At 46.0% G+C, this 23,162-nt stretch overlaps 3 protein-coding genes across 3 annotated transcripts in view; 1 reads left to right on the top strand and 2 right to left on the bottom strand.

Annotated features, from left to right (window-relative positions):
- LOC113427353 (uncharacterized) overlaps positions 1-23,162 on the bottom strand; it is a 256,359-nt gene that overhangs the window by 221,608 nt on the left and 11,589 nt on the right.
- LOC113429654 (uncharacterized) overlaps positions 1-23,162 on the top strand; it is a 219,888-nt gene that overhangs the window by 43,361 nt on the left and 153,365 nt on the right. The window lies entirely within an intron of this gene.
- LOC148131806 (uncharacterized) lies at positions 6,850-13,687 on the bottom strand. Its single transcript, XM_087953492.1, has 5 exons — positions 13,135-13,687; positions 12,764-12,878; positions 12,580-12,647; positions 10,705-10,834; positions 6,850-9,513 (listed from the first exon to the last, which is right to left on the bottom strand). The coding sequence occupies exons 1-5, from the start codon at positions 13,549-13,551 to the stop codon at positions 8,135-8,137; spliced, it is 2,109 nt and encodes a 702-aa protein (XP_087809618.1). The 5' UTR covers positions 13,552-13,687; the 3' UTR covers positions 6,850-8,134.

Here is a 23,162-nt window from a genome sequence, read left to right on the forward strand (position 1 = left end):
CTTGTGACCATAGTTTTGGCAAGGAGCTGGTCCTGAAAGATTTTTTAAAGATTACGCTTTGAGGTTCGGCTATGGCTGTGGGTAGCTTTTTTAAGAAGTAGGCATATATTCCATCCGGTCCAATAGATAGAGATGGTTTTAGATTGCGCAGTGCTTTTTCAGTAATGTCTTCTGTAAAATCGATATGTATTAGATCATTGTAGTTGTCTGTGGTTCGACTAGGAAATACTGGGTATGATCCATTGCTGTTTACAAATACTGAGCCAAAGAATGTGTTAAAGAGGTTGGTTTTAATAGTGTTGTCATTGCAGTGTTTACTATTAGGTCCTTTCAGGGGTGGGATGGTCCTTGAGTCTTTTAGTTTGTTGTTTATAAAATTGTAGAAAGCACGAGTGGAATTGGTGCGTAGAAGTTTTTCTTCTTGCTTAATGTGATAATTGGTGCATTCAGTTTTTATCTAGTGGCATAAATTTTTGTATCGGCTTTTGAAGTTGGCAACATGACCAGATTTGTTTTTCTGCTAAAGTGATTTCTTTTTGGATTGAAGTTTCTTTATCGTTTTGGGTAATTTGTTTTTTCTGGTTTTGGGAGTTGTTAATGGTACATATAGTTTGATGACTCTTGACTTCAACTAAAAATATGTTGTAATGGTCTTCTACAGTATTGCATCCAGAGGACAGAAATTGCCAATCAAGGGATGAGAGATCGTTGTTTATAAGATCATAGTTGCCTTTTTTGAAGTTATAATTGGGGATTCTGTCATTGTGATGATTTTTGTGTGGATGTATGTTGAGACAAAAGTCAATCATGTAGTCACTGTTGGAAAAGGGTTCTTTAATTTGTATTCCATAAATTGAATTCAAACTATTGCAGAAGATGAGATTGAGGCAATTGTTAAGTCTAGTGTTGTTGGTTACTAGTTGTTCTAGTCCCAGATTTGTTACTGCATTGTAGAAGTTTGCATGTGTGGGTTCAGTTGTACATTTGTTAAGGGTCCAGTTAATATGAAGTAGATTGAAGTCACAAAGAAAGATAAAAGTGTGTGGGCAGGATGTTGCCCATGTTAGTAGTGTATTTAGCTTGTTTGCATGTTCAATGTCATAATCAGGGGCTCTGTAACATAGTAAGAACCGAAATGTGATATTTAAGGACAGTTCACAGACGATGGTCTCAGGAATAGCAAGCTCCTGGGTAACTTGGATGTTTTTTAGATGTAGGGACTTTTTATAGAAGATAGCAGCAGCACCTCCTCTACAGATTTCACGATCTGATCGGTAAACATGACAGTCTCTTACTGTGGTAATGGAGTCAGGGAGAGATGCGTTGAGTCATGTTTCACAGACAAATATAATGTCGAATTTAGCCGTATTTAGTAAGAGGAGAAAATCAGGTATTTTATTTACAAGGCTTCTTGCATTGAATAGCTTGCATTTAAGGCCAGTTGTGGTTGGAACAGAGGTAGTTAGGGGCGTGCATGCCTAGTTTTGAGTGATGTTGGATTTGATGGGGTGGGGTTGGATGCGGAGTTGTGGGCTGTGTGACTTTCTTTTGATGCAATCAGCTCTGTAGTCAATGTATAGGTCCTTTTCTCCATTGTCTAGACGGTTTTTGAGTTCTGCGCGGAGTTCATGGGAGCAGATTCTTTGCAGTATGGATAAGTCTGGTCTTGAGCAAAGTTTTTTTACAGTTGGGATTGGTTTTTGCAATGGCATTTATTGTATGAATGAATATGCGTTTGCTGGACTCATTTTTGCATACAACTTTACAAAATCTTGGGGCCACAGAGCCGTCATTGTATTTGTACCCATGGCCATCTCCGGTTATTTCAATGATATCTTCAGGAGAGATGTTTGTTGTATTAGAGTTGCTTATGATATCACGAACTTTGGTGATGTCATCTGATTCTTTGGTGTCTTTGAGACCAAATAAGATGGCATTTGGACGTTTCTGTTCACGTTCCATGGTGTCTCTGATGAGTAAGGAGATATTATTTGTGGAATTTATTGGTGTGGTTTCTCAAATGGCCATAAGATGGAGCCAGAAACCTGGGTTGTTCTGTTCTGTTGTTGCTAGATGTTCTGATGTTCACTGTTTTTGATTCCTGCATTTTTCCCTATTGACTGTTGCTGATCGTTGTTCTTCTTGGATTGCTGTAAGTCGGTTACTGAACTGTGTATGATACTGGACTTTGTTATTTGGATTATCCCTGGGACTGAAAACTGACTGCTATAACCGTGTATGACTTGGACTGCTTGTTGGACTTTCCTTAACCATTTGCTGGAAGTAAAAACCTACATTTTATTATACAGTGTATCTGTGTGCTGGTTGTGTGTTATTCCTCACCACTCTCACTACGTCTCCTTGTGTGCACTCATTCTCCTAACAGGGAATTACCTCAACAAGTGTGAAAAAGGGTCATGAGTCATTGCTTTCACTGCCCTTGTAACTTCTAACGGTCACTAAGCGAAGTGTTGTAAGTGGAGGACTGCCTGTATTGAGCAGGAGGGAGAGAGAGAGTCCTGGCTGGATTCCCCTCCCCCCACCAAAAAAGTCATACTTGGGTGGATTTCCTGGGGGGGGAGGTCAAAGGGATCCCAGATTCTGGACAGGAGGAGAGTTTGGATCAGGGGAGAAGATTTTGTAGACCTGAGAGTGATGAATAAATAAGGACTGTTTTGATTCACTTGCTGAATATAAAGACAGATAGAATAACTCTACAAATTCTTCCACACAAAGTTTCTTTTATTGGATTATATTAGGTATCCTCAAGGTAACTCACAGTTATGTCGAGATGCATCTAATGTCCAATTCTTTGCATAGTTGAAATCATAGTGTAAAATGATAATAATCTTTCTACCCCATATTTCATCCCATAGTAGTAGACGCAGGGGGTAGAGATGCTACCATGAGGCTGTGTTCAGGCAAGAATGAAGAAACCTCCCCCAACCCACCAAGGGTCAATTCAGTGACCAATCAGGGTTACAGATGTGGCCACATGACATGAACTACATTTCCCAGGATACCTTAACTACATTTACCATGATGCATTCCCTTAGGTGAACAGCTGTCAATTCCTAACTAACTATCCCAAATCCCATTAACTCTAAACTGTCTGGACAGCACAAGATTAAACCTTGACCTGGGAGAATCCCAAGGAATGCAAGGAAAAGGGGGGTCCTGGAGTCTCCCTCCCAGGGAAGAGCCCCCCCCAGAACTCACCTCTCCAGCTGATCATTTGCTTCTCCCTCTTGGGCACCTCGTAGTTGTGCACCCCGTACTTGTATCAGCAGAAGGAATCCACAGCGGCCTTCCAGTACGGCAGGATGAGCTTGTGGCTGTTGAAAGTGTCCGCTTCCGCCTCTGCCAACTCCGTGACAGACACGAACTTCCCAACGTCGCTGTTGAAGCGCAGAATCTCCTGCCGGTCATAGAAGTCCCTGTACAGGTATCGAACCCGCTGCATCCCGTTGAGGAAGAGGCACTCGTCCTCCTGCAAGGGGGAGGAAGAGGTGGAAGGGAAGGAAGGCTGTCAGAAAGGACTCCAGGGCCCATCGTTCCCAGTACAGGAGGAGGAGGGTGCCACGCAGGAAGGGAGGGTGGCTGGAGACCTGTGAGAGACTGGTGGAAGGCACCCCCTGGAGGAGGGACAGGGAACTCAGTCCTAGAGAAAGGCAGACTTGCTGGGAGAGGGTCTGGAGGGGGGGAGGGAAGAAGGAGGGGTACGGGAGGAACCTCCTCTATCCTCCCCGGGTGGGAAAAGGCCAGCAGAAGCTCACCTGGTGTGGCGATCCCATGAAGTCTCTACAGATAATACGTGAGATCTCAAGGGGGAGGGATTGTGGGGGGAGGGCTGGAGGGAAGGTAATATCCATATCCCCCCATTCTCTCTTCCTTTGGGAGGGAATATGGGGAGGGGACTCAATCAGGACATCTAGAGTGACACTCCTGGGATTTCCCAGCCCTTGAACCCCCACCTTAATTTGGTTCCCCCCAATTTCCCCCTAATCTTCAGCCCAACTACCCGCCTTTGGGTGATTCTTGGGGATCACACCTGTTTCCAACCCCCGTCCCCAAAAAGACCTCTGCAGACCCCCGCATCTCAAAGGGAACATTCCAGCCCCCTTGGAGAGCCAATTGAGGGGAGCAACTGGGAGCCCCCAATATCCTCTTCTCTCAGTTCCCCTCTCCCCTCCAGGTCCCCATAGAGCAATGGGGGATTATGGGGGGTTCTTGGCCTCCCCAAATTCAGGGGCTCCCCCAGAAGGGACCAAAGCTCCCCTTTCCCCATCCTTCAAAGCCTCGAATCTGAGATTCCGAAGAAAAAGTGAAGTTTCTGAAGAAGCAAAAACACTTTGGCTCCAATGCCTCTTTTTCCTTCTGTGGCTTCAGGGTTGAAAATGCCTCAGTTTCCCTCTTGCACTTTCGCTTTTCCTTCCCTTCCTCTTTGGAGGAAAAACTGACTCCGACTCTGACTCCGATTCCGACTCTGAGCCGACTCCGACCCAGACAATTGTGGGGGGGGAGAAAGGCTGCAACTCCCCACCTCAGCTACAATTGTGAAAGAGGGTGTCCCTCTCCATCTTCCAGAGGGGATGTTTGGAGGAAAGGAGAGGAGACCACGCAGAGGTCGAGGCTTTTGGAGGCTCTGGAGACCCAGCAGCTTCCTTCCTCCTTCCAGGGATCCTTTCCAACCCCCTCCTCCCGCCAACCTCCTCCCCTACCCAGCCCCCTTCACTTCCAGGGATCCAGACCAGTGCCCCCACCAGCAGCATCAGGGGAAGCCCAACAAAAGCCATGGATCTAACTTTGGAAGAGGGAGTGTCCAGAAAGAGCAGGAGGACCAATGGGAATCCTCCCTTGTTCCAGCGTCATAGGTCTCTGGGCAGAGTCTTCCTTGATGGAGTTTGGCGCAGAGAAGAAACTCGAGTCAGTTATTCAGGCCAAAGACACCTTTTCACTCCTCAAAATAATATTCTGTCTTTTAAGTCATCTTTCCAAGCAAATTGCAGCAATAAATTAAAAGGGATCCTGAAAGATGGAAAAAAGATTCCCAGTTGGGATCAGTTGCAGTTTCCTGTCCGCTCCCAAAAGACCCCCCCACAGAGCCCCCCAAGACCACCTCAAAGGAGGGTCCCCCTTCACAAAAGGGAGAATTTGGGGAGTTAATTTCCAAGGAGCAACTCGGACCCCCAAACCCCCTTCTCTCCAACCCCTCCCAGATCCTGATGGAGGAATGGGGGATTATGGGGTGGGGGGGTCCTTGGTCCCCTCTCCAAATTCAAGGGCTCCCCCAAAGAGACCAAGCTCCCCTCTTGCTTGACCTTCAAAGCCTCAAATCTGAGATTCAGAAGAAAAAGTGAAGTTTCTGAAGCTGCCAAAATTCTTCTTCTTATATATTTTGGTGGCATTTGTGGATTCCTGTCTGAAAATGCCTGTTTTCCTCTTTTGCTTCCTCTTTTAAGGGAAGAAACTTTGAGGGCTCCAAAGTGATTCGGGCCTTGAAGCCTCTCTTGCCCTCGATCCCTTTCCCAAAGTCTCTCCTGGGGGTTCCAGCCCCTTCCTTCCCCCTCCACCCCACCAGCATCCCTGGGTCCCTCCCAGCCCCTCCTTCCCAGTCGTCTCCTCCCCCCCCCCCCGTTCATTTCCAGGGATCCCTGACAGCGCCGTCCCCATCAACAGCTGGACCCCAGCAGAACCCATGTGTGCTGCCCCACCAGCGTCGTCCCCCCAGGAATGGGGAGACCTGGATGTTTCCTGCCCCAGAAGCGGAATTGGTGGGTCTGGACCGGGTGGGAGATGCAGAGTTTGGAGGGTGACGTTTCCTCCTCCCGACTTGTGGGTCGCTTTCCGGAAGTTTCGATCCCAGCTGGGTAGCATCTTCAGTGGAGTGGAGGGGAAAGGGTTAAAAAAAAAGCTTCCTTCGCTCAAAGTCAGGGAGGAGAGTAGCCAGAAGAAGCAGAACCAATCAGAATCCGCCATTATGCAGCATCATCAGTCTCCAGGCAGGGTCTCTGTTGCTTTCACCCATTGCAGGAGACAGTTCCAAGCTGAGACGGAAGCGGAGTTTCAATGATGACAACAATGTCACACCTGCCTTTGGGTTCCACCTTCACCTTGTTTCTTCCTCGTGCTTTGAGCATCTGTGCAAAGGCATCTGAGGTTTCTACATCTCCTGTTTTGTGTCCGAGTTCCCCATTTTTCCTCGAATTTGGTGGATTCCCCTGAGATTTCCCTTTGAATTAGCTTCTAAAACTTCCTATCTCCCTCTCACTTTCAAGCCCAGAATGAGGGGGTCAGGGATTCAGAGGGGGGCTCTTGGGGAAAGACTAGGGGGTGGCAATGAGAACTGAGGAGATCAGACAGATCCCAAGATTACAGCAGAGCCTTGGATGGGATCCTTCTTGACCCCCTCTTCAGCAAATGCTCCAACTAGCATAATTCTTAGATAGATTAATGGGGGGTGTCTGGGTGAGCCCCCCCCAAAGAGGGTCCTTAAAATATCCACTCCAGCTCTGAGTACTTTGCTAACAATGTTTCTGTTGAGGGATTGTTTTTAATAGCACTTAATTCTATAATGCTGAAGAACATTCTTTATTTGTAATTTAAAACAGGGATCTAATCTGATTGCCACCCAGACAAAGGTGTGGGTTGTTGTGGTTTTTCATAATAAACCCATTTGCATCTGGTAACATTAAAGATCTTTTGTGGAATAGCTACAAAAAAGACAGTGGCTTTACAAAGTGAAAATTGTGACTATTTGTTTGAACAAGAAATGCAAATTCTGGATGATAAAAAATATTTCAGCTAGAAAATGGACGGAGCATTTTTAAAATCAGTGGAAATTGAAAATTTTCATTTTGGCATTTTATTGAAAACATCTTCAACTCGTATAGATTACTTTTAGTAGGTAACAGACTATCAGATGGCATGAATAATTTCTATGGTCCAACCCAAAATTAACTTAATTTTAGACAAAAATGTACTGATAACATTTTGAGGTTCCAATTTGATGAGATGGGAGTTGCTGGAGAGAGATTTTAATTCACTTCTGGATCTACTAGTGAATCGGTAGATTGTTTTTCTTTTTAAAGACTCCCCAGAGACACAACTTTCTCCTGTCCATCCAGGAATTGACAGAGCCCTGGTGCCTAAAGTCCTAGCCTGGTACAAGTCTTTGGCGACTGGCACCGCTATCCGCACTTTCGGCTCAAGCAGGAGATCCTATACCATTCCATGATCTATTGATACTCCCATAGGATCTCTTTCAGACAAGTGACTATCCAGTCTCTTCTTTAAAATGTCCAGTAATGAAGCAACCACAATGTCTGAAGGAAAGCTGTTCCACTGGTTGTCTTCCCTGTAAGGAAGATTCTTGTTAATTCGAGGTTGCTTCTCTCCTTGATCATTTTACATGCATCCTCTGGTGTTTTGGAAAATAAATTGCCCCCCCCTCTTTGTGGTAGCCTCTCAACTACTGGAATATTGCTATCCTGTCACTCCTAATCCTTTTCTGTAGACAAGCCACCCCCCAAAACCAGCAACCATTCTTCATATGTTTTAGTCTTCAGGCCTTTGATCATCTCAGTTGCTCTTCTTTGCACTTTCTCCAAAGTCTAAACATATTTTTTGTAATGTGATGACCAAAACTGAATGCAGTATTCCAGGTGTGGTCTTACTAAGACTTTATAAAATGGTACTAATACTTCATACGTGATTTTGATTCTATGCCACTGTTTATACAATCAAGGATTATAATAGCTTTTTTGGCTGCTGCCACACACACGTGACTCATGTTAAGTGATCATCCATTCGGACTCCCAAGGTCTCTCTTACAATGACTGTTTTTGAGCCAGATTTCTTGTAATCTGTTTTTCCTGCCCAGGTGTAAAATCTTACTTTTCTCCACATTAAGTTTCATTTTGTTGGATTCAACCTTGTCTCATTTGGATCAGAAAGGCACAATATACATACACATACAAATCTAGAGAGACATGGTGGGTCAGTGGTTAGAATGCAGTACTATAGATTAATTGCCCACAGCCAGGAGTTCGATCCTGACCGGCTCATGGTTGATTCAGCCTTTCGTCTTTCTGAGGTCGATAGATTGCTAGGGATAATATGCTGATGTTGTAAACTACTCAGAGAGTGTGGTAAAGCATTGTGGAGTGGTATATAAGTAAGTGGAATTGCTATTGCTATATAGTTTCTCCTGTGTGTGGATCCTTTTATGCGACATAAGATGACCATTCTGAGCAAAATTCTTTCCACATTCCATGCATTTATAGGGCTTCTCTCCTGTGTGGATCTTTTTGTGTCTTCTAAGTCCATTGTCATGAGTAAACGTCTTTCCACACTCTTTGCATTCATATGGCTTCTCCCCTGTGTGGATCCTTTCATGGGAAATAAGAGTAGCTCTTTGACCAAAGGACTTTCCACATTCCATGCATTTAAATGGTTTCTCTCCTGTGTGGATCATCTTATGGGAAATAAGATTACACCTATGAGCAAAGGTCTTTCCACATTCCATGCATTTAAACGGTTTCTCTCCTGTGTGGATGATCTTATGGGAATTAAGATTACCTTTTTCACCAAAGGTCTTTCCACACTCCATGCATTTATATGGCGTCTCCCCTGTGTGGCCTCTTTTATGGGAAATAAAATTAGATCTATGAGCAAAGGTCTTTCCACATTCTGTGCATTTAAATGGCTTTTCTCCTGTGTGGAGCTTTTTGTGGCTTCTAAGTCCATTATCATGACTAAACGTCTTTCCACACTCCATGCATTTATATGGTTTCTCTCCTGTATGGATCATCTTATGGGAAATAAGAGTAGCTCTTTGAGAAAAGGTCTGTCCACAGTCCATGCATTTAAATGGCTTTTCCCCAGTGTGTATCCTTTCATGGGAAGTAAGTGTACCACTACTAGCAAAGGTCTTTCCACACTCTAAGCATTTATACGGTTTCTCCCCTGTGTGGATCCTTTTATGGATAGTAAGTGTACCGCTACGAGCAAAGGTCTTTCCACACTCTATGCATTTATATGGCTTCTCCCCTGTGTGGATCCTTTTATGGATAGTAAGTTGACTGCTTATTCTAAAACATTTTCCACAGTCCAAACATTTATAAGGCTTCTCAATTGTGTCAATCACTTTTTGAGATGTAAGGAAGTTATTCCCAAGAGAAAGAATGAATGTCCCATTGTAATTTTGTCCGTTGTGTCTTCTTATAGCATCTTCTCCTCTGTTTTGGGTTAAGTAGTGTTCATTTACTTGTACTTCAGCTTTGATTAGCTTCACACTTTTTCCGGTATATTTTTTTCTTATTTTCTCTTCTTGGGCAAGAAAGTCTTGCATCGGAGCATCAGTGGAAGATGAGCTTTCCTGATTCCAATTCTTTGACTGGTTTCTCTCATGGTTTTCGAATTCCATTCGAATTGAAAATTTCTCCGTTCCATCTATAGCACTGATCGCTTGGAACAGTTCACAGGAATCTTGATTCTCCTGCCCATTATTACCTTCAAACAAAAGGGAGTTGAAAATTATAACGAGGTTACGGAAAAAGATCAAAGTGTAGAAAGTCAAGTGAATTTCCTTCTGAATTTCTCCGAAATCCCATTAGGTTGTATGTTTGCATGCCTATAGTGGTGTGATATAGACATGATGGTTTCTATATTCTTGAGTCATGAAAGCTTTGGAAATATCTAGAAAACATTGCTTTCTTTACAATTATCTCTATATATGCAAATCTCACTCAGAATCAGTTTTGAGCTAAGGAATAGAATAGCTTGACCCAGCATTCTCCATGCCAAAAATGGGCCCGTATTTGGCCTCCCAAACCCTCTGCTTGTCCTGTTCTCAACCTCCCTGATGCCGGGGAGGGCAAAAATGGGACCTGCGGAGGCCTCCTGAGACCAAAAGCAGACCTGTTTTTGCCCTGCAGTGTACTACTGGATGCCAAGGAGAGCAATAAAGGAATGCGCTGAGGGTTTCGGAGGTCAAAAACAGGCCCGTATTCACTCTATAAGATGCACAGACATTTCCACCCACTTTTTTTGAGGGGGAAAAGTACATCATATAGTCTGAAAAATACAGTAAGTCCCTGAGAGATGTGGTGGGGGAACAGGTACGGCAAATGTTGTGGCGCCTCTACTGTCATTTGTAAGTGTGAACGATGGCCTTGAGTTGCAACACTCATAATTTCAGGACTGGGTCTCAAGTACTTGGGGGAGGGCTGGTCATAACTTGGAAAGTTCGCTAAGGGAACTGTGGTAACATGAGGGTTACTTGTACCCTAGGATGCTCTGAGTCACACTGCATGTGGCCTTTGTTCTTGAACTGGATTGGGAGAGTGATCTTCCATAGACTGAGCGTGAAAATTCTGTTCTCACACAATTTGGGGAGGTTTCAGAGGAAAAATGAAAACACAATCCTCTCACATGACCTCCAGAGGACACATAAAAGCACACCTCATTCTTTTCAGCCTCCACATATAAGTTCAAATAGAAATGAAAAAATACAAATAAGAAATGGCACAGAAAGCATCTAAGCAAAGAGACATTGATTCTTTCCTTCCTTGGAGCACGACAAGGCCAGATCCTTTCTTGCTCCCTCCCAGGAGACAATATCTGATTAGAGGTTTTTAAATAAAAAACCTAACTATAATCTGTCTTCTTGAACTTCCTGATTGGGGACTAGAAAACTCTTACCCAGAGAGACCACGTTCCTATGGTTTTCAAGCATGACTTCTGAATGCAGCGCTTTCTGGTCAGGATCCAGCTGAGACCATTCCTCCTCAGAGAAATACACAGCCACCTCCTCGAAGGACACAAAACCCTCCTGGACATGGAAAAAAGAACCGAACAGGAGGATTCACAAGATCTGTTCATCTTCATCATTGATTTAGACAAGAGGATAGAAGGGGAACTCATTAAATTTGCGGACAAGACCAAGTTGACAGGAATACCAATACTCTTAACCTCGAGATACAGAAGGATCAACAGATTGGGCCCCATCTAACAAAATGAAATCAACAGTGAGAAATGTAAGGTTCTACATTTAGGAAAGAAAAACTAAATGCACATGCATAGAATAGGTGATACCTGGCTCAACAGTAGTAAGTGCAGCAAGGATCTTGGAGTCCTAGTGGACAACCACTTAAACCTGAGTCAGCACAATGCTACAGTTGCCCCCCCAAAAAACAAAACAGAATCATAGGCTGCATTAAGAGGGATAGAATCAAGATGACATGAAGTGTTAGTACCACTTCATAAGACCTTGGTAAGACCACACTTGGAATATTGCATCCAGTTTGGTTGCCAACTGTAAAAATGATCTTGAGACTCTAGAAAGAGTGCAGAGAAGAGCAACAAAAATTATTAGCGGACTGGAGGCTAAAACATATAAAGAATGGTGGCTGGAATTGGCTCTGTCTAGTTTCATGAAAAGAAGGACTAGGGGAGACACGATAGCAGAGTTCCAAGAAGCAACAGATGGAAACTATTCAAGGAGAGAACCAACCTACAAGTAAAGAGAAATTTCCTGACAGTGAGAACAATAAATCAGTGGAATTACTTGCCTCCAGAAATTGTGGGTGCTCCAACACTGGAGGTGTTTATGAAGAAATTGGACAGTGATTTATCTGAAATGTTATAGGGCTTCCTGGCTGAGCAGGGGGTTGGACTAGAAGACCACAAGATCCCTAACACCTCTGTTATTCTATTCTATTGTCCCCAAATTCCCAAAGCAGAGATATGCACTAAGTTAAATGGCTGTGGGTCACACAGGTCCTAATTTTAGGTGAGCAAATGGGCAAATCTGAAAACTGATTTCACTAGAGACATATTTGGGGAAGTTTTGTCTAGTTCATTGATTCTGCAAAACCTTCAGTGCCTTTCAGCAAAGTAATCCCACTTCTGGATCAAATGATCTATCGCTCTGTCTATCATTGATTGATCTAGTAGTCTGAGCCATTGGCTGAAAGGAAGGAGAAAATTCACTAGGAAAGTCATTTCTCAGCTGTTGCAAAGCGAGAATGTTTGATCTCCTAATTGAGGCACAAATCAGAGGATTGGAAGTTATTTTGTAGCCCAAAGTACCATGATTACATGCTCAACACGGCCACTCCCTTTGGATTTTAATAGTCTGGTTTATTTTTTAATACGATTTGTTTAATTTTGAACTAAAGGTGATAAATAAGGCTTTTTAAAAATGGTAATGTGGCAATGTGAGTATTTATTTATTGTTTATTAGCCTTGCACAATTGCGAGTCAAAGAATTACAAAAAACGGGGTCTCTAGCTGTTCCTGCCACTGTGATACGTTTATTCCTATTTCTTGAAGGACTTTTTAAAAATTGCTTCTTGTAAACTCAAAGTTAGAGGAGAATCTAGCAGAACAAGATAACCAGAGGAAACTATGCTGGCCGACAGCAACTTGAACCTGCTATTCTGCTCTCCATGTTGTGGAAGAACACAAAAATAATCCAGGCCAAACAAGGGTGGGAATAGAAGGAGGGATCACTCTGCACACCCACTTCACTTCCTGAAAGGATAATACAAATCTAATCTCTTTTCCCTTTCTTACTTGTTTTGGAGGTTCAACCACTGTTTGATCTCCGTCAAAAAAACCAGAAAGCTTCATTCTTTGTTTCTCTGTAAGGAATAAATAATTTCAAAATGTATAATTAACAAAATAGGAGGAGGTGTTCTATAGGAGAGTAGAGAGAGGGAAGGTAAGACTGATGGGGAATTGGAGGATCTTCCATTACCTACTGAGGTGTTCTGACTTTGGTCTTCCCAAGGGATCCTCCTGAAAAATAGCTCCTGAGGGGGATTTGATGGGTTCTTCTTTCCCTCAGGATCTCTGATCTCCATAGTACAGCACTTCAAATAGGAGGAAGGAAGGAAGAAGCAGAATTAATGTACGTCACAAGACATAAAGTGGATTCTTATATTCGGAACACAATCTCAAAGCCCCCAATATCCATCCATGTGGCTGAGTGAGAAAACGATGGAACAATATCCTACCAGAACTGGAGAATTGCCTCATATTATGAACATGGGGAAGTTTGGGAAGGAGGGGTGAAGCATTCAAACACTCTCTCTATTTATTCCCTTCCGAGCTCCCTAAGTCTCCCACCTGCCACTGGAGCTGCTCCTTCTGCTCCTCCACCTGGCTCAGGAGGAAGCCTTCCGCCAGGGCCACCGCCTGGGAACTGGTCTCTGCTCCACATTCCCGCACCCAGCCCTCCATCTCTGGGGGCAGGAGAGCCAGGAGCCACTCCAGAACCACCAGGTCCAGAATCTGGGCTTTGCTGTGTTTTCCTGGGTTCAGCCATCGCCTGCACAAGTCATGGAGTCGGCTGCAAAGTCCTCGGGGACCATCAGCCTCATCCCGGCATCGGATGGAGGTCCACGGCGGAACTTCTGAAGGGAGGATAGTTCCCTCCTGCAGGACCTTCTGCCCAGTTCTGGTCCAGCTCTCCCCACAGCTCCCAGGCTGAAGAGCCGCGGGGCCTTTTCCACTCCCCTCCTTGGCCAAAGGGGGCGTCTCCATCGGTCCTCTCTCTGGCAGAGTAGCTCCAAAGGGCTCCAAGGACTCTGGGGGTCTCCAGGGGCCTCTTCCTTCACAAGATAATTTCTGGAGAGCAAGTGCGGCATCCTAGAGAGGCAAGGCTCCGTGATGTCATTTCCTCTGGAAAGGCAGCCGTGACGTTTGCTCTCCAGTGGTCCAGTGGGGAAACGCATGGAGTTCCCCTTGGCGGAGGGCGTCCTCTGGTGGATTTGGGGCAAAGAGCCAGGATGGTAGAAAGGGGGGCAAAGAGGAGCGCATGGGAAGGTGAAGGGAGAGCGGAGGGATGGTGGGTTTGGGAGTAGGGGGGAAGGCACCTCTCCATGGCTCCCCTTCAGACAAAGGCTTCCACATATGTGCTTCTTTCCCCCCTTTTATATGAACCCAAATGCCTTATAGGAGGTTTTTGTCTTTCTTCTGTGGCATTTCTACAGCAGTTTGGTTATTTCTTATCTATAAAGTGCAACTCAACCTCCGCCTCTTTCATTAGGTCCCTTCTATATTTATTTATTTAGAGGAGAGAAGAGAGGAGGAGAGAGAAATCTTTGTGGAAATCCCTGAGATATTGGAAGATGCCACCATGTCTCCCCTCCTCCTTCTTTTCCTCAGACCAGACGCACCCAGTTCCAGCAACCAATTTTTAAAATGTATTTTAGCCTCCATCTTTGTTGTTCTTCTCTGCACTCTTTCTAGTCTCAATATCTTCATTTATTATACAAATCACAAAGAAAAATAGAAATAGGAAATTAAGGGAAGGAGAAATAGAGGGGAAAAGAAAGTCTGAGGTACAAAAAAAAAAGAAGGGGGAAAAAGATGTTGCCTTCTTTTTAGCACAGTGCAAGATTTTAATTTTGGGTCTTTTTCTTTTGAACACTTTAAATGTGAAAACATCCAATTTAATGCTGGAGAAGGAAAGCGCACAAAGGCCCCGAACACCCGTTGTGGTAGAGTGAGGGCGGGCTCCGCCTTAGGAGATCTGCGCTCTGACTGGTTGCTGAGGGTGGAAAGGGGGCGTTTCCCTATTTCCCGCCTTTTCTTCTCTGGGCTGTTTGAGATTTACCTCAGGATGTTCCTGTCTTCTCTGCTGCGAATGCTAAATACATTTATGTTGATATAAATCTGTAAGTTTGTGTCCATGTCTCCCGCTTCCTTTGGGCAGCAGCTGCCCGACTGCCGCACATTCAGTCTCTTCCTGACGCGTCTTTCAAGGAGGAGAATCACCTTTTTCTCCCCCGAAGCGAAGCGGAGCCTCTCCCTGGTTTAGCTGAGGGTTTTCCAGGCTTGCTTTCTTTCGGATTGGGGGGTGTCTGCCCCTCTCCCACTTGTCATCCAGTGCAGCAGCTCTTCCTAAGGCACAATCTACACATTTAATGAACACACGTGTGTGTGTGTGTGAGAGAGAGAGAGGAGAGATGCGTGTCGACTCGAAGAGGAGGAAACGTTTTTCTCGGACTTTTGAGCTGGGAGGGTCCAGGACGAGCTGAAGCACCAATGGGAATTCTCCCGACTGCAGCGTCATCAGTCTCCGGGTAGGGTCCTTTGTGACTTCAGCTGAAGGAGGAGAGCGTTCGGGGCAGAGAACGGAGCTGAAAGTGGGAGGGGGATGCTTTCAGTCTTGGGGGGCTGCACCTCAAGTGGGGGTGTTCAGGCTCTGCGGGGACTCTCCTCTTTCTTTGCTCTCTTCACGCGTCTCAACTAGACTTTCCTCTTTGGGCAAGGAGGGGTAGACTAGATGTCCGTTTAGGTCCCTGAATTTGGGGACAGACCAGGACTCCCCCATCACCTAATCCACCACCGCCCGATGAAGACCTGAGAGGGGGAGATCTAACCCTCTTTGGGGGGGGGCTGCATTTTTGGGGGGGGCAGGAGAGAAGCCTGAATTTACCACATATCCTAGAACGGCTGAAGATTAGGGGGAAGGGAAAAGTTGGGGGTAACCAGAGGAGATGGGGGTTGAGGGGAGGGAGGGGCTGGGAGACCCCAGAAGGATCCGTCCGGATGTCCTCATTGTTCCCCATATCACCATATCCAAGAGAGAGACACGGAGGCATAAGATATTTGTCTTTATGTATGTTACATTTTTTATGGTGCCCAACTTGTCTGAAACGGTCTGGAGGGATTCCTGCCTGGGTAGGGGATTGGACTAGATGACCTCCAGGGTCCCTTCCGTTGTTCTGTTCTATATCTCCCCTCCTAGGTGATTTAAGTGTGTGTGCGTGGGTGTGTATATACAGTATGTATGATTCTAGGTGGCTTACAGGTTAAAACTGGAAACAAAATATAATTATATAGTGACTAGGACATGAGTGACTGTGCATAGGGACTGTTGGTCCAGGAAAGGGCGTAACTGGTGCACAACCCGCAGATGCGCAAAGTTCCTCCCGGCCACGACCGCCACCTGCTCTTCAAATAGGAGTCGTGAGTCCAGAAAAACCCCTAGATTACACACAGGGTCTGTTGGGGGTAGTGCCACCCCATCCAAGACTAAAGGTGGCAATTCTACCTGAGCCAACGAACCCCAAACCCAGAGCCATTTGGTCTTGCAAGGGTTTAGTTTCACCCCGTTGGTCCCCATCCAGCCCCTAACAGCCTCCAGGCACTGCGAGAGGGAGGACACGGCATCACTTAACTCAGCAGCGGGCCGAGACATACAGCTGAGTATCATCAGCATATTGGTGATACCTCAGTCCGTGGTGAGGGATGATCTCATCCAGCGGCTTCATATAAATGTTGAACAGGAGCGGAGAGAGTACCAAGCCCTGCGGACCCTGTAAAGCAGTGAGCGAGGGTTGGATCTCTCCCCTCCTATCAACACTGACTGAGAGCAGCCACAGAGGAAGGAAGTGAACCAAGATAGCACAAGGCCTCCCACTTCCATCCCCTGAAGCTGCCCCAGGAGAATCCCATGGTCGATGGTATCGAAATTACTTTACTGAAGGTTTTGCAGAATCAATGAACTTGATAAAACGTCCCCGAATATTTCTTCAGTGAGAGCAATTTGCAGATTTACCCATTGTCTCACCTAAAATTAGAACTTGTGTGTCACACAGCTATTTAACTTCGTGCATATCTCTGCTTTGGGAATTTGGGAACAATGGAATGGAATAACAGAGTTGGTAGGGATCTTGGAGGTCTTCTAGTCCAACCCCCTGCTCATACAGGAAGCCCTATAATATTTCAGATAAATGGCTGTCCAATTTCTTCATCAACACCTCCAGTGTTTGAGCACCCACAATTTCTGGAGGAAAGTCATTCCACTGATTAATTGTTCCCAATTAATTGTCAGGAAATTTCTCTTGGCTTGTAGGTTGGTTCTCTCCTTGAATAGTTTCCATCCATTGCTTCTTGGAACTCTGCTATCATGTTACGCCCTAGTCCTTCTTTTCATGAAATTAGACATCCCCAATTCCAGGCACCGTTCTTTATATGTTTTAGCCTCCAGTCCACTAATAATTTTTGTTGCTCTTCTCTACACTCTTTCTAGAGTCTCAAGATCTTTTTTTACATCTGGCAACCAAAACTGGATGCAATATTCTAAGTGTGGCCTTACCAAGGCCTTATAAAGTGGTCCTAACACTTCATGTCATCTTGATTCTATCCCTCTTAATGCAGCCTATGATTCTGTTGGAGGGTATTTTTTTTGGCACCTGTAGGATAGTACTGACTCATGTTTAAGTGGTTGTCCACTAGGACTCCAAGATCCCTGTTGCACTTACTACACTTGAGCCAGCTATCCGCTATTCTATGCCAGTGCATTTGGTTTTCCTTTCCTAAATGTAGAACCTTACATTTCTCACTGTTGATTTCATTTTGTTAGATGGGGCCCAATCTGTTGATCCTTCTATATCTCGAGCTTATCTTCTGGAGTGTTGGTATTTCCTATCAATTTGGTCTTGTCTGCAAATTTGATGAGTTCCCCTTCTATCCTCTTGTCTAAATCAATGAAGATGAACAGATCTTGTGAATCCTCCTGTTCTTTTTTTCTGCATTCAGGAGGGTCTTGTGTCCTTCGAGGAGGTGGCTGTGTATTTCTCTGAGGAGGAATGGTCTCAGCTGGATCCTGACCAGAAAGCGCTGCATTCGGAAGTCATGCTTGAAAACCATAGGAACGTGGTCTCTCTGGGTAAGAGTTTTCTAATCCCCAATCAGAGGGTTCAAGAAGACAGATTATAGTTAGGTTTTTTAATTTAAAAATCACTAATCAGATATCATCTCCTGGGAGGGAGAAGGAAAGGATCTGGCCTTCTCGTGCTCCAAGGAAGGAAAGAGTCAATGTCTCTTTGCTTAGATGCTTTCTGTGCCATTTCTTCTCTGTCTTTTTTCCCATTTCTATTTGAACTTATCTATGGGAGGCTGAAAAGAACGAGGTTTGCTTTTATGTGTCCTTTGGAGGTCGTGTGAGAGGATTGTGTTGTCATTTTTCCTCTGAAACCTCCTCGAATTGTGTAAGAACAGAACTTTTCATGCTCAGGCCATGGAAATCACTCTCCCAATCCAATTCAAGAACAAAGGCCTCATCCAGTGTGACTCAGAGCATCCTGGGGTATAGGTAATCCCCGAGTTACGACAGTTCACTAGCAACCATTCCAAGGTACGACCAGCCCTCCCCCAAGTATTGAGACCCAGTCCCGAAATTATGAGTCGTCGTTCACACTTACGAATGACAGTAGAGGCGCTACAATATTTAACACTTCTAAAGTGTTAAACAACAGAGGTGACAGTGGGCAACCTTGTCTTGTCCCTTTCCTTATGTCAATAAAATTTGTCAATTCCCCATCTATAATTACCTTTGCTGTTTATGATATATAGCTTCTATGGCTTGAATAAATTTCTTACCAAAGCCCATCTTGCTTCAGCTGTAATAACATGAATCGCCAGTTCACATTATCAGAGGTCTTCTGTGCATCTAAAAATATCAAAGCCATTTGTTTTTCAGGATGTGCCTCATAGTATTCCAAAGTGTCCAGAATTATTCTCATGTTATTTTTAATTTGTCTCTTTGGCAAAAACCCTTTTTGATCGGGGTGAGTAAAGTTATTCATATATATTTAAAGTCTTTCTGCCAATATTGAAGCGAAGATTTTATAGGTCTATAGTTCTTAATTTACTGTGGGTCAGCGTCCTCCTTTGGGACAAGTGTAATATATGCTTATGACCATGATTTGGGCATCCTCTTCTTCAACATGACTTCATAACTTCTAACAATGGAAGATTCAACTTTTCCTGTAATGTCTTGTAAAATTCTGGAGCGGACCTTTTAAGGCCCTTCTTGAGGGGGCTCACCCAGGACACCCACCCACCCCATTCCATGTAAGAATTTTGCCAGTTAGAGCATTTGGTGAAGAAGGATATCAAGAGGGATCCTGTCCAATGCTCTGCGGTGATCCTGGGATCTGCCTGATCTTCTCAGCCTCCATCTGCCCCCACCTTCCCTTTCTCCAAGATCCCCCCCATTCCTTCCACCCTCCCTGCCACCCCTATCCTGGGCAGAAGCTGCCATCTAGGAGCCCTGACCCCTCCCTACCTCCTTCCCCAGAAATCGCCAGTTTCTTCAGCTGGAAGGTCAGCCAGCTGCAGTCAGAGCCTGGTCTGATGGGGGGGTGTCTTCCTTCAAAAAACCCCAAATCCCCCCCTCAGCAAGAATCTTGGCATGGCCCTGGCAATGCTTGGCATGTCCTGGAACCAGAGAGTGGCCAGGGCTCTGGACCTGGTCAGTCCCATGTAGCACCTGAAGTAACCAACTTGTTCTCCTGGGTTCTGGTCCCTCCTGTGTCTCTCATGTGCCTCCTTCTCCTCCTTCCCTCCAGCCAAGCCCACCAAGCCCACATGACAACTATAAAACGGCTATATAAACTGTTTATGAGTTGACGGTCACAATATTTGGGGAGGGGGAAGCAGGAAAGGAGCCCAGAGGTTCTGCCTGGGTCAGGCAGGCAATGGATGCCCCACAGAGGCTGCCTGGATCTGGGCCTGACCTTGTGCGACTGTGTCCAGATACACAACTGGGGGGCAGATGCGGACTCTGCCGCCTCCTTCAGCTGCGGGGGGGACCCGGCTCTGGCCTGCTGAGGCTGGTGCTGGGCCTGGGGGAGTTTGAGCCTTCCAGCCCCCCCCCCATCCCTGGAAAGGATCCAGGCCACCTCTGGACCCCCAAAGCTTTTCACACAGAATCCGGAATTCAGGATCTGTTTCACCCGCCTTTGCTTAACTCACTGGAACTTGAATCTCTCCCAAAGACTAGAAAAAAATGTTTTCTATAGATGTAGTGAAACATAAGACACAGAATGTCCAGTTTTTCAGACTTGAATGGTTAATGTTATAGCCCTATACTTAATAGTACTGTTTGGATTATTATTGTCCAAGAATTACTATTAAAATTCCATTATCTTATAAATTATAAATTTATTCTGTGGTTTAATCTTTTATCTGTCCATCCAGCAATCCACCCACCTTAAAATGATATTGAAATAATTTACAAGGAAGAAAATCTGCTCAGATCTTCTGATACATCTTCCCATGGATAAGAATATTTTTTCTTCTTTCAGCAAAATACGTCCTTCAACCCCCCCTCCAGAAGAAGGAAGTTCATCTCAGAGGGTGGATTCTTAGGACGGAATCCCGGGTCTGATTTCTCTCCCTGTAAATAAAATCCTCTCCCTCCCACAATCCTTGCAGTCAAAATTCCCTGGCAAACAGCAAACGGCAGGAATTAAGAATCTGTCTCCTTCATAATATAAAATGTTTGTAAGATTTATTGCGCTTCAATCCTTTTACAAGACTGAGTTTCAGCCAGTTTTTTTTTTTTTTAATCTTCTGGCACGACAGGGAATTAGTTTGTTTGTTTATTGGAATGTTCAATGTTTATTTCAAATCAAGGCAAAGCTGAGTTTATTTGGAAACAATATTTTGTTTAAAAGACATTTTGTACGAATACACATACGAAAGTTGGAGGGAGTTGTGGACAAAAACGCCCTCAAAATGTACAGGTGAGGAACAACGATGGCGAGGGTCCTTTGTCCTTGAATTGGGGAGGGGGACTGAGGAAGAGTTGCTGCTCAGACGGGGGAACCTCCCTGAATTCTGGGCTTGGGCCGGAAGAGAAGCGGGGATCGGGGGTCTTGGCTGGGCTCTGGGTGGGGGGAAACTCCACTTGCGACCCTTCCTGGAGGAGAAGATGACCCGAGTCCCCTTCCCACCCTGGGGATCTCCCTCGCTCACTTGGGATCTCACAGGTCTCCCAGAAGAGGCTGGACGGCCGTTTGTCCGGGGTGGGACAAGAGCTCCTGCCTCGGCCAGCGGGTCGGACTAGATTAAAAAGAGGGCAGAGAAGAGCAATAATGATGATTAGAGAGTTGGAGCTTAAGATGTATGAAGAACGGTTGCGGGAATCAGGTATGGTTTGCCTCGTGGAGAGAAGGACTGGGGGGTGGCATGAGAGCAGTCTTCTAACATCTGGGGGGCTGCCCCCAAAGAAGAGGGGCCCACCTGTTCTCCAAAGCCCCAGAAGGCAGGACGAGAAACGATGGATGGGAACTAAGCAAGGAGAGAAGCAACCTGGAACTAAGGAGAAATAAATCTCTTTTGACAGTGAGAGCAATGAACCAGTGGAAGAGAAGTTGCCACCAGACGTTGTGGCTGCTCCATCACTGGAGGCTTCCAAAAGGAGACAGGAGAAACATTTGGCGGGAATGGGATAGGGTCTCCTGCCTGAGCAGGGGGTTGGACTAGAAGACCTCCCAGGTCCCTTCCAATTCTGTAATTCTGGGCTCTTCTTTTCTGTCTCAGCTTGGAACTGTCTCCTCCAGTGGGTGAAAGTAAGAGAGACCTTGCCCGGAGACTGATGATGCTGCATAATGGCGGATTCTGATTGGTTCTGCTTCTTCTGGCTACTCTCCTCCCTGACTTTGAGCGAAGGAAGCTCTTTTTTAACCCTTTCCCCTCCACTCCGCTTGAAGATGCTACCCAGGTGGGACCGAAACCTTGGGGGGAAACGACCCACAAGTCGGGAGGAGGAACCTTCACTCTCCAAACTCTTCATCTCCCACTCAGTCCAGACCCACCAATTTCGCTTCTGGGGCAGGAAACATCCAGGTCTCCCCATTCCTGGGGGGAGCGCTTTTGGAGCAGCACCCATTGGCTCGGCTGGGCTCCTCCAGCTGTTGATGGGGGCGGCGCTGTCGGGGATCCCTGGAAGCGAAGGGGGGGAGGAGACGCCCGGGAAGGAGGGGCTGGGAGGGACCCAGGGATGCTGTGGGGGTGGAGGGGGAAGGAAGGGGCTGGGACCCCCAGGAGAGACTTTGGGAAGGAGATCGAGGGCAAGAGAGGCTTCAAGGCCCGAATCACTTCGTCCCCCCCAAAGTTTCTTCCATTCAAAGAGGAAGGAGGCGGAAACCGAAAGAGAGAAACTGAGGCATTTTCAGCCCAGAATCCACAAATGCCACCAAAATACAGTATATAAGAAAAAGAATTTTGGCAGCTTCAGAAACTTAACTTTTTCTTCTGAATCTCAAATTTGAGGCTTTGAAAGTCAAGCAAGAGGGGACCTTATATCCATTCTGGGGGATGGGGAAGGGGACCAAGGACCTCCCCACCCAATCCCCCTTTCACGGACCCTTCCCCTCCCCCAAGTTAGCTAAAAAGAGCCCGGAGGCCCCTTTCCGAGAGGGAACAGGCTGGGGGGGGGAATTTGGGAACCTAAGCGGACATCTAGTCCATCTCTCCATGCATACGGATGAAAGTGTCGCTGAGAATCGTGAAGAGGCCGAAGAAAGTGGAGGGGCCTGCCATGAACCCCCCCTTGAGTTGCAGCCCCCCCAAGACTGAAGGGATCCCCCCTCCCACTTTCAGCTTCCTTCTGTCCCTGAACACCCTCCTCCCACTTCAGGTGAAGTCATAAAGGATGTGCCTGGTGACCGATGACGCTTCAAGCTGGGAGAATTCCCATTGGTATTTAGCTCGTTCTGGCCCCTCCCAGCTCAAAAGTCAAAGAAAAACCCTCCCCCTCGACACACATTCCTCCTCTGACTCAGGCTCCAAACAAACAAGTGTTCATTTCATGGGTAGATCCTACTGTAGGAAGAGCCGCTGTACTGGATGACAATGTGGGGAGAGGTAATGAGAAGAAGTCGGGGGTCACCCACAGACACCCCCCAAAACGCTTTGGGGGGGGGGTGGTTTCCTTGAAACACCCGTCTCCCTTGCTCAACCCCCCTTTCCTTCTGCGGGTCAGGAGGACCCCCTTTTCCTCCCAAAACGGCCCCCGATGAAAATCCCAGAGTAAAGTTTGGGCCGTTTATCCTCCGCTTCCCGCTCCTTTCCGCTGAGAACTCCAACAGGGGTTGGACTAGATGACCTCCACGGTCCTCCCAACTCTGTTCATCTGTTATCTTATTATCTGGCCACTATTTCAAGCCGTCTAAGAATGTATATACTGTACTTTTTTTCAGATTGCTGGGGACAATAAGCTGACTTTGCAATCTGCTCAGAGAATGTGGTAAAGCAGGGATCCCCAACCTTTTGACGGCCTTGCGGCCCGGTTCCGGCGTCAACTGAAGCGCCAGCGAGCCCGGTTCCGGCGTCAGCTGGCGCCGCCATCT

Source organism: Notechis scutatus, chromosome 2, assembly GCF_049901735.1.
Source record: "Notechis scutatus isolate UNSWTSFEM ecotype Mainland chromosome 2, rNotScu1.2, whole genome shotgun sequence".
NCBI classification, from domain to species: Eukaryota; Metazoa; Chordata; class Lepidosauria; order Squamata; family Elapidae; genus Notechis; species Notechis scutatus.

Coding starts and splice junctions, on each gene's coding strand:
- LOC148131806 (XM_087953492.1), bottom strand. CDS start 13,551: ATGGAGACGCCCCCTTTGGCCAAGGAGGGGAGTGGAAAAGGCCCCGCG. Junction 12,648..12,763: donor AAGTCAGAACACCTCAGTAG/GTAATGGAAGAT, acceptor TATTCCTTACAG/AGAAACAAAGAATGAAGCTT. Junction 10,835..12,579: donor TGGTTGAACCTCCAAAACAA/GTAAGAAAGGGA, acceptor TTCCATGTCCAG/GAGGGTTTTGTGTCCTTCGA.